Source organism: Saimiri boliviensis, chromosome 19 (genome assembly GCF_048565385.1).
Source record: "Saimiri boliviensis isolate mSaiBol1 chromosome 19, mSaiBol1.pri, whole genome shotgun sequence".
NCBI lineage: Eukaryota > Metazoa > Chordata > Mammalia > Primates > Cebidae > Saimiri > Saimiri boliviensis.
Window position 1 is genome coordinate 11,847,694 of NC_133467.1, and position 17,539 is coordinate 11,865,232.

A 17,539-nucleotide genomic window follows, 5' to 3' on the forward strand; every position below is an offset into this window, starting at 1 on the left:
TGTGAAAACTTGCTTAGAAAAAGGGAACAATAATAGGTAGTTCATAGCACTGGTGGCACACAAATGTGCACAAATCATGAAGGTGGAAACACAAATGGCAACATCCTGAAAGGAGGAGCGGGCTGAGAGCCCTGCAACAATGAGGGGCAAAGCACATAGGATGTGCTTGAGGGAGAGGGAAGAGTTGCCAGGATTATGCAGAAGGGCTCTGACAGAGAGCAAGGTGGTTTGCCAAAAATAAACTTAAAGCCCTTCCTGCATTAATGTGGGTTCAATTGGCCCAAGGGCCAATCTCTTACAGAAGAGGAGCGGATGGTGGCATTTGTCATTTGTTATAGAATAAGATTTAAGACACTCTGGAGAGGTTCCTCTGCTCCGATTCACTGTATTTCTCCCCACTACTGCTCCTCAATTTTACTTTGGCATATTATCCAAACCTCCATCCATTTAAGCTTACCTGTGTTAATAAACTCTGTTTAAATTGTAAATACTCTTGGGAGAGCTGTCAGTCATTCACAATTTAGTAAGATCTGTGTTTAGACTGCCTTCCTCCTAGCACTTAGGCTGAAATCAGCCACAATGCAGTAGCAGCATTTTAATGAGCAGAGGCAAGTAAAGGGAGGGAGTGCGGACGGATTAGGGAGAAAAAATGGAAAATGGGGTAGGTGTGTACTAAAGTGCAGAAGGCTGCCAAGATCTTCCAACGAGGTTTACTTCACGGTTTTATGTGGTTGGCCCCGAGGGTTAATAAGGGAAACAGAACTCTGCTTGCAACAGACCATTAAAAGGTGTGCTTGTTGAACCCTCAGAGAAAATGATGGTATTGCATTTTCCTTAAAGTCTCCAGCAGCAGGCAAAGCAGAAAACAGATGCAGCACTTACCTAGTTTGACCACAAAATTGATAAATCTCTGGATACAAAACTAGAAAAGAACAAACAAATCTATAGTTAATATTCCTGAACTGTGTAAACAATGTAAAGAAATTAGAAGTCAGATTACAGAAACCCTAAAAAGCCTGCACACCTTCGTTTACTGAAGATCTGTCAGAGTAGAGAAAAATAGCCCAGCGAAGATGACTGGGATCCATCCAGGCTAAGGTAAGATCTTTTCATACATGTAGGCTTTACAGAATGGGCCCGTGCAGAAAAGCAGCTTCAATGATGGAACTGTACAAGAGAGTGAAGACGGGAAGTCACACCCCTTATCTGTCTGGCTTACATAGGTAAACCTGTCAGCTAGTGCAGTGGTTTTCAAACTCAGGTATAGATAGCTCTGGGGTTCCTTCCAGGATGCCTAAGGAGAACATGAGCAAGGCTAAGATTTATGGGAATTAATTTCTAGATCCTCAGCTTCTGTAAGTGCTGTGTTCTAAAACTCATCAGCATAAGAATTTGCATGCAGTGGAGGTGCAGTTTGTTCTCTTGTTTCCCCATTCACAGTCTTTCCTTTTCTCCTTTTGAAAAAAATAAAGGCATGCCTCCTTACCCATTGCCTTGGGATACCTCTGGAATACCACATAAAAGAGCAAATCAAAGTGTTAGCATTAGTATTGACAAAGAGAGGGACAGTGATTCCTCTAATTAACAGATAGTAAGTCCTCTCAAAAATCGGAGGTTTTTCAATTAATTGCTTTCTACACTGCTAGCTACTCAGGTTTCAGCTAAAAATCATTACAGCATTCTGTGATTTTGGCATATGACTCAAACAATGTGCAAAGAATTGAGTGATACTGCTATAACAAAATGTCCATTCTTACCTACTAACTTACATGAACACAGTTTTGAAGCACTTATTTCTCCAAAAACAAAAACAGCATTGATGTTGAACCTCAGCTCATCCTAGCATTAAGTAATATTCATCCATGGATTCATAGAAAAATTGGTTTAAGAAAAACAGCCTCATCCATCTTATTAAGAGATATATTTTCAATAACATTTAACTTTTATATTTATCAAAATGCTTAACATTTGTTTTGACTGTATGCTATAAATAAAATTCAATGTACAATAATACTGTAATACCGAGAGACTTACGTATGTGTTCTACCCCATGAACAATACAGTACATTACATTTACTCTCTTGTACTTTGCTGCTTTTTTCCATTTAACATACCATATAGATCTTTCCAGGTCAGAATACATAAAGTTATCTCATTTTTAAGAGCTATATATTATTCAGTTGCATAAAATATTTAATCATTGCCTTATGGATGAATATTTGGGCTGTTTTTATCTTTTGCTGTTATAAACAAAGCTGCAAGGAATATCTTTGTACATGTGTCATTTCACTCATGTAAACATAACAGAGGGCATTTAAGTACATTAAGGTGAATGAGGTAAATTTAACCCTAACATCTTGTCTGCTTCTTCACGTGACTCAGAGCTCTTCAAGAGCAGAAACCAGCTTTACTGAAAGTACTGAGCACAGCCCCTGGCATATCAATAAATGAGTAAATAAGACTCACTCATACATGCCTTTTTAAGAAGAAACACAGAATGTGGTAAACTAAGTTCCTAACCAACATTGTTTTGAATGGGATGATTTATTTAGCGTGGGACTAAGGGGGGAAAAAGATGGAGACTGGATTGGCCAATAAGAGAAGCCACTGAATGAAAGGGTTAGCATTACAGATACTTCAGTCTACTCCATCCATGATTTCCCTGTTCTGTTCAGAACAGGCTAGAATTTTCAGGGATAACTTTTCTAGGAAACTAGGCAGGGTGGGGGAAACCATCAATGCAAGGAAATGGCAGTCTGCACAATTCATTCTTCTTACCCTTATTTAAACCAAAATCTTGTCAATGTCTAGCTTATGTGGCATAGCTTCCTAGATCCCTACCCAGTTCCTATTCTTAGCTTCACCTGGTCTGAGGATGGACAAAGGTGAATGTTACATAAGGTATTTAAACTTTAAGGGGGAAGTAGATTTATGATGGCTCAACTTTGAGGCCTAAGGGTAGGAAATAATTAATCACTTCTGGATTCTGCTTCTTCATGTTCTCTCTGGGTTGGGGCTGCAGGTCACTCCCTCTAGCCCCCACAGGGTGCTTTGTACTTCTGCTCTTTGATCTCCGATTACACTGATGGCAGCCTGTCCTGTTCAAAAAGATCCCACAGCCAAGCTTCATTAGGACCAACCACTTGCTCCAATCTTACTCTGTCCTTCCATTCCCATTTATTTTCTTGGGATACTTCTCTTAACCACATATACTATCCTGAAGATCCCCATGCCTCTCAGACCCCAAAAGCGTTGCTTTTATGTCTACCCTATTTTCTTCCAATTCATTCCATTTACTTTTAGATGATAAATACTTCCATTTACTTTAGAACTATATATTAGAACCAGATGTTAGCTGGGTGAAGTGGCACATGCCTGTAGTCCCAGCTACTCAAGAGGCTGAGGTGGGAGGACTGCTTGAGCCCAGGAGGTCAAGGCTGCAGTGAGCTATGATCATACCACTGCACTCCAGCCTGGACAACAGAGCAAGACCCTGTCTCTAAATAAAAGAGAACCAGCTGTTGAGACTGTTCCACCCTTCACTGAGGTTCTTCTTTCCCTGGATGGCTAGACTGTCCTCCATGGAACATTGACAGCAGTCACTATGGCCTCTGGGATCTTCCCTGCAACGCATCAGTTTCTGCTGGTTTTTTCTTCCTGTCTCAAATCCTGTATCTACTTTTGGATCACCCACTAGGCTCTTATTTCCTTCCTGGTGGATGTTTCTAGTTCTCAGCACATTTCCAGGGTGAACGAGACTGACCTGCCCTGCCTTTGAAGGAAGGCTTCCCCATTTTATGTTACCATCTTCATAGCTTCCTCATGTTCTGTGATAACTCTGGTGTGATGTCCTCAACGGGACAGCATGTGGTCATTTTCCCAGAAATCTATGACCATTATATTATAGTCACAAAAGCACTTTGAAGATAGAGTAAAAATAAGATCCTTTCTAGGAGGAAGAGAAGAGCCATATCCATACGGGGCCTGTCCTGATTAGACATGTAGGGAACACAGACAATGGGGACAGCTTTGGTTTTAAACAAGGAAAAGAAAGAAACAGAAGAAAGGTAAAGAAAGAAGCGGATGGACAATTTTAATGAGAGCAGGTATGGTAGGAATGCTGGTGAGAGAGAAGAAAAAGAATCCTCAATTGGAAAAGAAAAAAGGCTGTGGGAAGGGAAGAAAACGTTTACCTGATAGTTCAGGGCTAAAGAGAAGTCCTTTCTTTCGAAAGCCTCCAACATCTGGCTTGTCTTTCTTCCCAGGTAGTTATAGGTACTGGAAAGACAACAGCAAATACTGCAGCTTCAATAACTCAACAGGAAAGGTCCAGATCTTCAAATCCCTCTGCTGTTTAAAAGGGGAAAAACACACCCAGTCCTCCTAAAGTCTGTTTTTGGGTCTTAATCTATTAGGGGATCAGACTGCCCTCAGTTCTGAGTTTTCTAGCAATACTAAGCAGTACTGCAGAGAAGGAAGAGTGACAAAAGGGGATAAAGGAAGAAAAGTGGAAAAAAGGTAAAATAGAAAAAAAAAAAAAAAAGCTGGAGGCGTATTTGCTAGGAAGTGATTGAGGCCAGCTCCTGCCCTAGGGTACGTACAGGTGCAATGCTAGACAAGAAATGTGGAAAAAATGTAGCATCTGAGGTGAATCCTAAAAGGCTTATGCTGAAAAACTGGGTGGATGGAGCACCATGGTAAAAGGGGCAAGTCCCAACAAATTACCTACATTCCTTGCCAACGTGTATTACTTAAAGACCAGTTTCCAGACAGTAACATTAATAATGATGATAATAAAATGAGGGACCATGTACTAAGTGCCTATTACATTACAGGTGCTTGACATAGATCATGTCTAATCCTTGTAAAACCATGGAAGGGTAGGCCTGGTTTTTGTTTTGAACAAAGACGGGCTGCAGAGTTGCCACAAAAGCTTTTCCATTGTGTCATGCTATCTTCAATAATAATTCGATAAAAATGAAGGTGAGAATAGTTATTGGACCTGACAATACATTTTTGTGGACTTAAACTCTCTAACTCTACCTATAAAGACAAATGTCTTAAATGAATCACTGAATTATCTGAGGCCTAGTTGTACATTCTCCTCTTGGTTTCTGTGTGATTTCTCAGTATTTTATAATAACTTATCTTCTTTTACATAAGCTAGTTTAAATGGGCTTCTGTTATCTGTAACCAAGTAATTTCTGAAACCAGCAAGGTAGAAGGTTATAGAAACTCATAATAAGGACATTTCCCCAAGTTCTTTAAATTCAAATGGCTTCTCACATAGTGAGTTGGTATCAGAAAATGTATTTATCTTGATATACCAAGAACAGAAATGTTGTTGGACTTTTATATATAGGCCCTGGGTCAACAGTAAAGGATTCCAGGAATGTGAAGCTCATGTTATCTTCTGGCAATAGACTAAGGAAGAACAATGTCTGAAGAGTTTCAGACACTAAAATTTGAATCCCAGTGGTCTTAGGTGTATCCTTGGTTAGAAAGAAAGGTGATTATAACTAGGGAGAAATGAAGTCTAACCCAATGTATTTTGCTTATAGATTATGTTGACAGAATGAAAATGCCTAGGATGGAGACCAAAAAGGAAGAGTTAAAAAAGTAAGAATTTCCGGGGGGAAAAGGTATAATGGTGATATGATTTGGATCTGTGTCCCTGCCCAAGTCTCATGCTGAAATATAATCCCCAGTGCTGGAGGTGGGGCCTGGTGGGAGTTGACTGGATCCTGGGGGCAGTTTCCCATGGTTTAACTCATCTCCCTTTGTGCTGTTGTCGTGATAGTTCTCATGAAATATGGTTATTTAAAAGTGTGTGGCACCTCACCTCCTCTTCCTCCTGCTCTGGCCATGTAAGATGTACCTCCTTAGCCTTCCTCCATGATTGAAAGTTTTGTTCAGAAGCCAAGCACATGCTGCCAAGCTTCCTGAACTGCTGAATCGTAAGCCAATCAAACCTCTTTTCTTATAAATTACTCAGGTATTTCTTTCTTTTCATTTTCCTTTGAGACAAAGTCTTGTTCTGTCGTCCAGGCTGGAGTACAGTGGTGCAGTCTTGGCTCACTGCAACCTCCGCCTCCCAGGTTCAAGTGTTTCTCCTGCCTCAGCCTCCTGAGTAGCTGGGACTACAGGCGTGCACCACCACGCCCAGCTAATTTTTGTAATTTTAGTAGAGACAAGGTTTCCCATGTTGGCCAGGCTGGTCTTGAATGCCTGACCTTGTGATGTGCCTGCCTCGACCTCCCAAAGTGTTAGGATTACAGGTGTCAGCCACCAGGCCCAGCCACTCAGGTATTGCTTTACAGCAATGTGAGAATGAACTAATACACATGTTCAGCAAATACAGCATTCAGATTTACTCAGTAGAAATACCCCTGTAGTTATGATGGCTGTCATGGGCCATCTTGGCTTGGTGAACAAGCCATTTACATTATTCAACTCAGTCACTCTTTCTCAAAGCCAGGCTCACCAAAATATGCTATAAATGTTATTTCGCTCCCTTGGTACCTTTCAGTGAATGCAAACATTTCATTCAATTTGCTTACAAGCATATTCTAATGAATTAGGTTAACATGTGCAGTGGACATGCTAATTGAATTGCCTGTCTTTTCTAAGTAGGCACTGGGGCACATGATTCCGGTGAGACCTGACATGGACACTTGCCTAGGTATTGCTACCTAATGATGTCCCGAGATGCCACACTTGGGCAGCCATGATTGGGCATGTGCATATTGAAGCAGAGAAAGCCCATCTGGATACAGAGATAAGAGAAATGAAGGCATGTGCAGAAAGATGCAGTGGTGAGTCTCTTCAAAAAAAACCACACATAGAAGATGATATGCCTTGGCTGTTCAGCTTCTGCAGTTCTTGGCTTTCATTTTCTCTTAGGCCTGGTCGTACATCCTCCTCTTGGGTTCTATGTGATTTCCTAGTATTTCATAATAACTTACCTTCTTTTACATAAGCAAGTTTAAGTGGGTTTCTGTTACTTGTAACCAAATAATGTCTGACAAAGATAGAAACTCACGAAGTGTGAGTCCATCCTTGAGACACTTGTCACCAGGGTCTATAGCACTAAGGGTCAGTTCCCGCTAAGGTGCAGGAACTTAGGGCATGTGCTCAAGTCATGTGTCCATGTGTCTCACCTTCTAACTGCAACAGGTGCTTTTAAAAAAAGAAACTGAATTTCCTTCTTTTTTTCTTTTTGAGATTGTGTCTCACTCTGTCACCCAGGCTGGAGTGCAGTGGCATGACCCTGGCTCACTGTAACCTCTGCTTCCCGGGTACAAGCGATTCTCATGCCTCAGCCTCCCGAGTAGCTGGCATTACAGGCACATGCCACCAAACCAGGCTAATTTTTTTATTTTTAGTAGAGATGGGGTTTCACCATGTTGGCCAGGCTGGTCTCAAACTCCTGACCTCAAGTGATATGCCCACCTTGGCCTCCCAAATTGCTGGGATTACAGGTGTGAGCCACCATGCCCGGCCCAGTGACTGAATTTGTTACAAACAGCTAAGCACTATTTCATTCCCTTTCACTGGAAGAATGTGGAAAAGAAAGGAAACTTCTATTAGAAGGGATGTACATGCAAGAAATACAGCTACTTTGGTGATGAATGCCTCGATGGGGGACATAATCACCGGGAAAAATGAGACATGCTTACCTGCCCACTGCTCCAGTTGCTCCCATCACCAGAGCACTCAACAGTTGCTAATCAGAAACAAAGAATATTCGCTTTTGTAAAAAAAGAAAGAGAAGAGATGCTACTATATAAATAGCTACACAAATTGTTTTGGAGGGAACTGACCTGCTGTAACGTGCTAGGGGTGTCTTACCTCATCCACTCCAAAAAGGAAAGCAAATTGTTGCTGGCGATTCTGATCAACACATTGCCCGAAGTCTAAGAGATCTGTATCACTGAATTTCAGCCCTTGGAAGGTGGGGATCTTATCCTGAATCCCGTCCAACAACTCCTCAGCACGAACTGTTCAAAACAGTAAGTGCCTCATTAATCTGCATATCTCTAGGAAATAACATCTCATACAGTGCCACACATCTGCAGTGAGCTGCCACATGCTGCTGTCAGCCAGAACTGACTGCAGACCGGGCATAATCACTTGTGCCTGACTAGCAGCTCCTATGTACTTGTCCAATTATAATCCTAAACTTTCCATTCCTTGTGAAGTGTAAATATCTATTTATACTAAATATCTTAGTCCCCGGTTCCTGAGACAAAGTACCTAAAACCCTTATAGACAGGAATGCTAGGAGAATATTTATTCTAACATTTGGTCTTCAACCCTGATTCCTGACACTCTCAAGACCTTTGTAATTTCCTGAGTGATAGAAGCACCTGACACAGAGCTCTTATATCCCTTGTAATCTACAAAATGATACGTATATTTCTGTACCCTATTAAGTTGACTGATGGCTGGACCTCCTAGATAGCCTCAAGATGAGGGCTAGTTGCCAGGGAAACCAACCATGTGCTTAGAGGGTTGGAACTTTCGGTCACACCCTTGGTCTCTGGGGAGAAGAGGGGGACTAAAGATTGAGTTGATCATCGATGGCCAGTGATGTACTCAATAATGCCTACATAATGAAGCCTCCATCAAACCCCAAAAGAACAGTGCTTCTGGGTTGCTGAACACATGAAGGTGCCTGGTGGATGGCTTGTTCAGAGAGGGCACAAAATCTCCATGCCCCTTCTCACATATCTTACTCTATGCATCTCTTCCTCTGGTTGTTTATCTGTATCCTTTGTAATAAATTGGCAGTAGTTAGTATAAGTGCTTCCCTGAGTTCTGTGAACTACTGTAGCACATTAATTGAACCCAAGGAGGAGGTAAGTGGAACCCTGATTTATAGCTGATCAGAAGTACAGGCCACAGCCTGGGACTTGAGACTGGCATCGAAGTGGGGGCAGTCCTGTGGGACTAAGCCCTTAACCTCTGGGATCCAATGCTAACTCCAGTAGACAGTGTCAGAACTGAATCCAATTAGAGGACACCCAGTTCGTCTCTGATGAAGAACTGGTTGTTGAGGGGAGAAATGCCCACACACATTTTGGTGGCCAGAGGTAAGATGTTTTGCGTTGAGTGGTAAGCATAAGTGTAGAGAACAGGAAAAGCAGGGTTTTTTTTTCCCCCTCAGAATGTTTATAAAGTACAGTTGAGTGGTAAGTATGAGAGTAGAGAATAGGAAAAGCAGGGTTTTTTTTCCCTCAGAATGTTTATAAAGTACAGCCTCTATTTTTCCTCTTATGGAATTTAGAAAAGAGTGCGATTTTAAAATTAATCTAAGACATTTCATCTAATTGTAAAACTCTTCTCTCTGAAGAAATACAGTAATAATAAAAGAAAAGCTAGAAGAGAAGTCAAAAGAGATCAGAGGACTTTCGTGTGTGCTACAGGCACTACGAATACAACAGGTTCAAGGCAGACACACTCCTGTCCTAGTGAGGGATACGGACTCACGTCTTCTCAGTAAGAAGAAGGGGCGTGTGTGATAGAGACAAAAGGCGTATGCTACAAGTGCCCAGAGATCAAATTTCCTTTCATACCTAACGACTTCCATTATACGGCAGTGTGAATGATTGATAAGGCGTGGGTCTTTAGAGTGAAATTTAGGAGCAATTCGAACTGCCCAGTTAATGGTGGTGGGCTTTTGTGGCATGGGGTAGGGTGGGATGGAGGGGTTTCTTAGCATAATAGCGTAAGATGTGAGAGTTGGGAGGAAAGAAATATCAAAAGAAGCAGTACTTACTCTTTACCCCTGTCAAGGCAGGAATGTGATAGTAATAAAATGGCAGAGCAGGGGCAGCAGCAGCCACTTCCTTTAGGAAATTAATCAGGACATCTGAAAGAACAGCAGGAACAGTCATGGTGTGAACAGGTATAAAACAGTGGCTTTCCTTGGTTAAAAAAAAAGAATCACCTGATGAAACAACCACATTTCTCAGAAGCCTCAAATTCTCAACCACTCTTACCATCCCTGCTATTGCAATGTTTTTGCAACTCACTTCCTTCAGTTTTATTTCCCTTTCTGTAGAAAGCCCAAAATAAGATGGTTATTCTCCTATCATAGTAAACTCTATTTAAAAAAATTGATGAAAACCTTCCCACATATTAAGAGATGATCATGAAATACATTTGTAAAAACAGAAGTCCATCACATAAGACTCTTGTCTTCTTACTCCAAAAAGCCCAAGTGTGGACAGTAAACAGAGACTACTATAGAAAACAGATCAGAACAATAAGGTTGTAATTAAGAAAATTCTGTAACAAAAAGATAAACAATATCTGCTTCAAGATATAAGTTATAGGAGTAGGGGCACATTTCACAAGAATTCCAGCAAAATTTGGTACTTTTCCCTTTGGGGAGAAATCCAGACACCTGGTTTGCTGAGGAAGTGGGGTTTCCTGTATCATCTCATGGGAGCTTTGCCTGTAGCACTACTGCAGATGATAGGTCTAGCAGCACTCCTCATGTTTTAGATGCCACAAGGTAATGGGAGAATTTTATGTATGTCATCTGAATACTGTTACGATGTGTATTCAGTCTAGGATAATATTTCTGACAAATTATTATGCATAGATTCATTGTTTTTCCTTTTAGGAAAAATACTCATTTAAACATTTGTAAAGCCATGTGAAGAAATTTTTAAATGTTGGGCTGAACACAGTGGCTCATGCCTGTAATCCCAGCACTTTGGGAGGCTGAGGCAGGAGGATCAGCTGAGACCAAGAATTCAAGGTCATCCTGGGAAAGATCATACCAACATCTCATCCCTACAAAAAAACTTAAAAAAAAATTAGCTGGGCATGGTGGCACATGCCTGTAAGTCCCAGCTACTTGGGAGGCCAAGAGAGGAGGGCTGTTTGAGCCCAGTAGTTCAAGGCTGCAGAGAGCTATGATCATGCCACTATTCTTCAGCCTGCGTGACAAAGCAAGACCCCATCTCTAAAAAACAAACAATTAAAAAAATTTTTAACTTTAAAAATGTTCATTTTAAACTCCCTATTTATAAATATTAAATTACTTATCTACATGAGCTATTTTCTATGCAACAATAATAGGTGCTATTTCCTGATGATTTAGACCTATTATACATTTAATTATGGATTTACTGTATCATGTAGGCAAATAATGTCTGTTTTTATCCTTCTAAAATTTGTATTTCTTTTTTGGCTAATCAAAAAGGATTAAGAAGACTTAGTATAATTAGTTACCATAAATAGTTTCCACAGAGAAAGCAGTGGAGAAAGAGAAAGCGATACTTTGGTATTTCGGAAGGCAATGAATATTTCTGTGAAATCTCTTAGATTCATTTGCTCAACCTTGAACAAGATTCGTAGTCTCAAAATGCCCATCACTTATATTCTTCTAAGTAAAATGGTCCCATGCTTTGCCATGTGACTGATGCCTTGTGTAACTCACTGGTCCAGGAGCAGACATTTGACCCAAAGATAGGCATCTACAGATCAACCAGGGGCTCAGTGGATAACTCAATCAGATTACTGGGCAAAAGAACTGAAGTACTTTTAAGGCAGTCTCTTTTATGGATCCAGAGAGAGCAAATATTTCAGAGTACCACTGTAGCACTGCAAATTCAAGCCTCCAATCTACAGTACTTTACTTTCACAAATTAAATATAACCATTTTGAATGCAGGCAGGAAGAAGTGGACCATGTGAGGTGCCATGCATTCAGACCTATCCACTTACCTTTGGACCATGGCTTGAGGAAGAATGGTGCAATGACAGCAATGCCATCGGCTCCTATTTCTGCTGCATGTTGGGCCTTTAAAGGAAAAAAGACGACCATATTGGAACAAGTGATTTATTATAGTCACCTACAGCTTAGATACTAAGGTCTGTAACTAAGGTCTGCTTGTTGATTGTTTCAAAATTTGCCCCACTATGTAAAAAGGGACAAGGGCTTCCTTCTGAGACTCTTCAAATTTGCCTACTGATGCACCACTGGAGAGGGGGAAAATTAGCCAAATTTAATGTATGTCATTGCCAGGAAAATCCCAGGTTGCAAAGTAAAGCTCCTTGATGAAAGTGAGCTGTGCACTTAATCTTACACTTCTTCCTATTTGGGCAGTACAAAAAACCTTGCTCGGGAGACATAAATGGTTCGTTTTGATGAGTTGTAACTGTTAATTGAGATATCTGCTGATGTAATTTCTCTTCTGTTCAGTCCACTGATGATACTGTCTTTGCTGTCCAATGACATGACAGTTGTATTTTAAATTTTATATTACAGATTGGGAATGCAGTTGAGACAGGTTGAAAATGAAAAGCTTATTATATACATCACAGAAGATACTTTATACCATGTTTCTGATATTTTCTCAGATTCCTCCAGAAAAAAGTATTTCCTCTTGCTGGGCCCTTGTAACACGTTTTATCTATTTCAAATAAAGTACCTAAACCTACCCGGTGGTAAGGCAGTTGTGTATGGTGACTGTCCTCCAACCAGAGTCTAAGTCCCTCAGGGCAGGGCTCAGATCTTGCTCACCCTTGAGTCCAGGTCAATCATGGTGCTGGGCACATAGCAAGGAACCAGCAGATGCTTGTTGATTGTTTCAAAATATGCCCCACTATGTAAAAAGGGACAAGGGCTTCCTTCTGAGATTTTGACTTATACTACCTATATCTAATAGACATGATTATCTTTCTGCAGAAATAAACTAGCACAGTTACAAGGAGAAGACTGGGATATACCCCAGTGAAGGCACTGGGATTAATTTCATTAACACAGGATCAGAATGTGATATATTTAAATCATTTGCTTAGTACTCTGTTTAGAAAAAGAGTAGAAAAGTAACCTTAGCTGAAATTAAGAAAAGAGGAAACACCTAAGAGAGTCAATGGCAGTGTCCATTTGAGCATCATCCAATAAAGAGTTATGGCTAAGCAGATGCTAATGTTATTGTCTCTTTGACAAGACTACCCCTATACCAGGAGATTATCCCTATACCAAAGAATTATTCATTCCAAGTTTACCTCTGTACCATTCTGGTGCTCAGCCCAATAGATGATACTGTCATTCATATCATTACATGATAATATTTTAAAATTTATATTATACATTGGAAAAGAAGCAATTGAAAAGAGAGAAAAAAGAAAAATATGCCCTACACCATACTGCCTTAGTTGAAAAACCTTTTGTAAGAATAGCAAATCAAATGTAAGAATAATAAATTGTCTCTAAATTCTGATTCCACATTTATTAAGGCTAATAATGATAGATCTTCCTTTGCAGTTTGCCTAAAGCACTAAATTGCAACTTTTTTGGCAAATATAAATTATACATCCCATTTCTAAATCCAAATAATAGCCAAAACAAACCAAACCCATTAAGAAGAAGCTGGGCCAGAAAAAGTCATTATAACCTTTGGAGTTAAAATATCTAAGTTCTGAAAACATGGTTAATTTGTAGTAGTCCAGGCACAGGGCCTTCTGATGAACAATTTTAAATATCTTTATGCTTTCTTTTCTTAACCAATTCACCCAGGCCTCAGAATCACCACACCACCTGCTTTTCTGCCACCTAACCTGCTAATCCCTAAACCTGGAGCAATCCAATTGTCTGTATTCTTTTTTTTTTTTTTTTTTTTTTGAGATGGAGTTTCGCTCTCGTTACCCAGGCTGGAGTGCAATGGCGCGATCTCAGCTCACTGCAACCTCTGCCTCCTGGGTTCAGGCAATTCTCCTGCCTCAGCCTCCTGAGTAGCTGGGATTACAGGCACGCGCCACCACACCCAGCTAGTTTTTTGTATTTTTAGTAGAGACGGGGTTTCACTATGTTGACCAGGATGGTCTCGATCTCTCGACCTCGTGATCCACCCGCCTCGGCCTCCCAAAGTGCTGGGATTACAGGCTGAGCCACCGCGCCCGGCCCTTGTATTCTTGTTCCTATGTTCTGTGAACCAGGAAAAGAATTCCATAACTGTGATGAAGAATGGTATGACAAATTTATGACTTACAACTTAAGTTAGTTTCCAGCATCACTGAGCAATCCCTTTTGTGTTTTAGCTCCCTCTCCCTTTCTCCAATGCAGAATTCACATTTGCCATTCTTTAAGCCTTTATCCTTTGCCCTTTAGTGCCCTGCAGATGGCACTGCCTTCTACTTCCCAGAGAAAATGGAAATTGGCTCAAGTTCTGCTCCTTACCTACAAACTCAGCTACAGCTGCATTCATCCTTACTGTCCTTGGAAGAAGGTGCCTCCATCTCCTATCCTATAGTCATCATCATCTGGAGCTACAACCCTTTCTTTGTGGCTCAGTGCCTGCTTCTGCAGTGAGCCCCTGAGATCCTACACCTTATCTTTTCAGGCACAGCATCCACCACATAGCAAATATAGTATTGATTTTAACTGCAGCACAAAAATAGATGCCCCTTGAGTGGTCTCTCCCGGATGGAGCTGCATACATACCAGCTCTTGTGACTCCTTCAAGCTCAGTGCTCCTACGTGAATTACCACCTGATCCAGCCTGCAAAAGAGAAAACACTGCTGCATCGCATAGAGTTTAGAGGAATGGAGAAGGGCTGCACTATCCTGGTTTGCACTGGTTTTAGCAGTTAACTGATGCCTTCTTGTCTCACTTATTAAGTTCTATAGCAACATATTTAAAATTAATCTACCTAAAGAGGCTTATGGTGATCTTTTTAGCATAGGTCATTGATATCAAAGTCTAGTCATGTTACTGAGAGGTTGGCTGTGATTTGACCGTGCCTAGGATGATTTTGATATCACAGCAGAATAGATGCAACCTCAAAGGAGGTAATTAAAGGCAAGATTAAAATGGTATTCCATTTCTTCCTTTCTGTAGGAATACAGCCATTCCTGCAATGACTTCATTCAGAGCCAGTGGGAAGGTGGTATGTTTATACAGTATCATGGAGATTTCATGTTGCCAACAGCAAAAGTATATGCTGAAAACCATTAAACATGTACAGACATGGGATTCATTGCTCATTAAGTTAGAGGCAGAGGATCACAGAGATAATTTAGTCCATTATCTTAAAGGTAAGTAAATTGGAGTCTGTAGAAATTAGTTTTATATCCATGCTTACATAAAAAAAACACTTCTAAGTTGTGATAAAAGACACAAAACTTAAAAATCAATTCTAGGTTGGGTACACAGTGGCTCATACCTATAATCCCAACACTTTGAGAGGCCAACTTGGGCAGATTGCATGAGCTCAAGAGTTCAAGACCAGCCTGACAAACATGGAGAAATCCCATCTCTACTAAAAATACAAAAAAAAGTAGCCGGGCATGGTGGCACGTGCTTATAATCCCAGCTACTCAGGAGGATGAGGCAGGAGAATTGCTCGAATCTGGGAGGCGGAGGTTGCAGTTTGCCGAGATCATGCCACTGCACTCCAGCCAGGGCAAAAAGAGCAAAACTACATCTCAAAAAAAAAAAATAAATAAATAAATGAAAACAAACAAACAAATTCTAATGGAAATAAAGGATCTAGTTTAATCATGTTAGAGTCAATAATTTATGTGTCAGGTGTCAGGTATTACATATGATTTTTGCAGCCGGGCACGGTGGCTCAAGCCTGTAATCCCAGCACTTTGGGAGGCTGAGGCGGGTGGATCACGAGGTCAAGAGATCGAGACCATCCTGGTCAACATGGTGAAACCCCGTCTCTACTAAAAATACAAAAAAAATTAGCTGGGCATGGTGGTGTGTGCCTGTAATCCCAGCTACTCAGGAGGCTGAGGCAGGAGAATTGCCTGAACCCAGGAGGCGGAGGTTGCGGTGAGCTGAGATCGCGCCATTGCACTCCAGCCTGGGTAACAAGAGCGAAACTCCGTCTCAAAAAAAAAAAACAAAAACAAAAACAAAAAAACCCCAAAAAAACCCATATGATTTTTGCAAATAAATGATATTGCATCTATTTATATAACAGTGCTTTGCATATATCTGGCACTGGCTAATACTTGTTGACTTAGATCAAACGTAAATTGAAAAAAAAAATCAAGATGCCAATCGTGAATCAAGCACTAGGGAAGAAATCTAATTGGGAGGTGGTACAACATAACTGTTAAGAACTTATATCCTGGGTGAGGTGGCTCACAGTAAATGCGTAATAAATATTACCAGTTATTACTGTTAAGCCTTAAGAATAGAGCCTTAGGCCGGGCGTGGTGGCTCAAGCCTGTAATCTCAGCACTTTGGGAGGCCGAGGCGGGTGGATCACAAGGTCAAGAGATCAAGACCACCCTGGTCAACATGGTGAAACCCCGTCTCTACTAAAAATACAAAAAATTAGCTGGGCATGGTGGTGCGTGCCTGTAATCCCAGCTACTCGGGAGGCTGAGGCAGAAGAATTGCCTGAACCCAGGAGGCGGAGGTTGCGGTGAGCCGAGATCACGCCATTGCACTCCAGCCTGGGTAACAAGAGAGAAACTCCGTCTCAAAAAAAAAAAAAAAAAAAGAATAGAGCCTTAAAGAAAAAAAATGGGGCAACAAAAAAGAACAAAAAAGAACAGAGCCTTTTAATGCCGTAAAAAATAAAGAAAACAGGAAAGATAAGGAATCATTAGGGATTTAAAAAAACGTCTAGGGAATGGAATTTAAGGTTCAGCTAAGCAGAATTTGAAAAACAATAATTGATTAATCAATACATGAGTACTTAATTTGGTTAAGCATTGTTTTAGATGCTGTATTTGGTGGTGTCATGTGCATGAAGATAGGTATGATACTGAGATATTTTTGGTTGGAGATAAAAATAGTTTCCTCAAAGAGTCCAACCAGGAACTAGTCCTGTGGGCATTGAATTCACTTTAAAAAGCAATTTCCTATCTTGCAAATCTCCTCAGAATTTGGCCAAAACAGGATAGTTGCTCTCATACCCCAATGGTCATTTTTGGGGGTACTCCATGTTCCATCTGGGGAGAGGCTACAGTGAGACTGATCTTCTGAAAGTGGGATTAATAATGTTTAGCCATGAATGCAGTCATCCCAGTGAGTCTTCTGAAGGACCCTGAATAACACATACCCTCATGAGACAGAGACACAACATTCCTGTTTAGGCCCAATCACGGAGTCCTCCAGGGGTTCCTGTTAGCTCTGTCTTAGGTAAAACAGGACCTAGCTGGGAAGTGACATGATCAGGTTTGTATTTTTAAAGAATAGAAGACTTCTGAATGGAAAAAGGAGGGCTGACTGACCTGTTGGACTCTCACCAGCAGTTTTATTGCATGACCCCTTCCTTCACTACCCCTTTCTTTGGCTTAGGTGAAGTCAATCATCCATTTGCTCTTCCTCTTTCTCCTGAGCTGCTAGATACAGCTACCACTGTTGGAAATTCAAAATACAAATTTCCTAGTAATCTCCCAATCCAGGAGACGGCTCCAACGTGCCTTCTGGCTGTTATGACACATTTATCTGGAGTGGCTACTCCAAATCTTGACTATTCCTGTCAAGCTCTAAATTCTCTTTTTTTTTTTTTTTTTTTTGAGACGGAGTTTCGCTCTTGTTACCCAGGCTGGA

At 40.8% G+C, this 17,539-nt stretch overlaps 1 protein-coding gene across 8 annotated transcripts in view; it reads right to left on the minus strand.

The window, feature by feature from the left end:
* The window catches only part of NPL (N-acetylneuraminate pyruvate lyase), a 47,894-nt gene that overhangs the window by 13,153 nt on the left and 17,202 nt on the right, over nucleotides 1-17,539 (minus strand). For 5 of the 8 annotated variants that reach the window (XM_010336059.3, XM_074390069.1, XM_010336057.3 and 2 more), the window contains 7 exons: nucleotides 14,464-14,521; nucleotides 11,742-11,817; nucleotides 9,782-9,874; nucleotides 7,852-8,000; nucleotides 7,680-7,726; nucleotides 4,194-4,278; nucleotides 883-922 (listed from right to left, as the gene is read on the minus strand). In XM_010336059.3, coding sequence (XP_010334361.1) covers nucleotides 883-922; nucleotides 4,194-4,278; nucleotides 7,680-7,726; nucleotides 7,852-8,000; nucleotides 9,782-9,874; nucleotides 11,742-11,817; nucleotides 14,464-14,521 — 548 coding nt within the window. Of the gene's footprint in view, nucleotides 1-882; nucleotides 923-1,024; nucleotides 1,168-4,193; nucleotides 4,279-7,679; nucleotides 7,727-7,851; nucleotides 8,001-9,781; nucleotides 9,875-11,741; nucleotides 11,818-14,463; nucleotides 14,524-17,539 lie in introns of those variants that run through there. The other 3 variants (XR_012515091.1, XM_074390070.1, XR_012515092.1) reach the window with 3 other exon arrangements.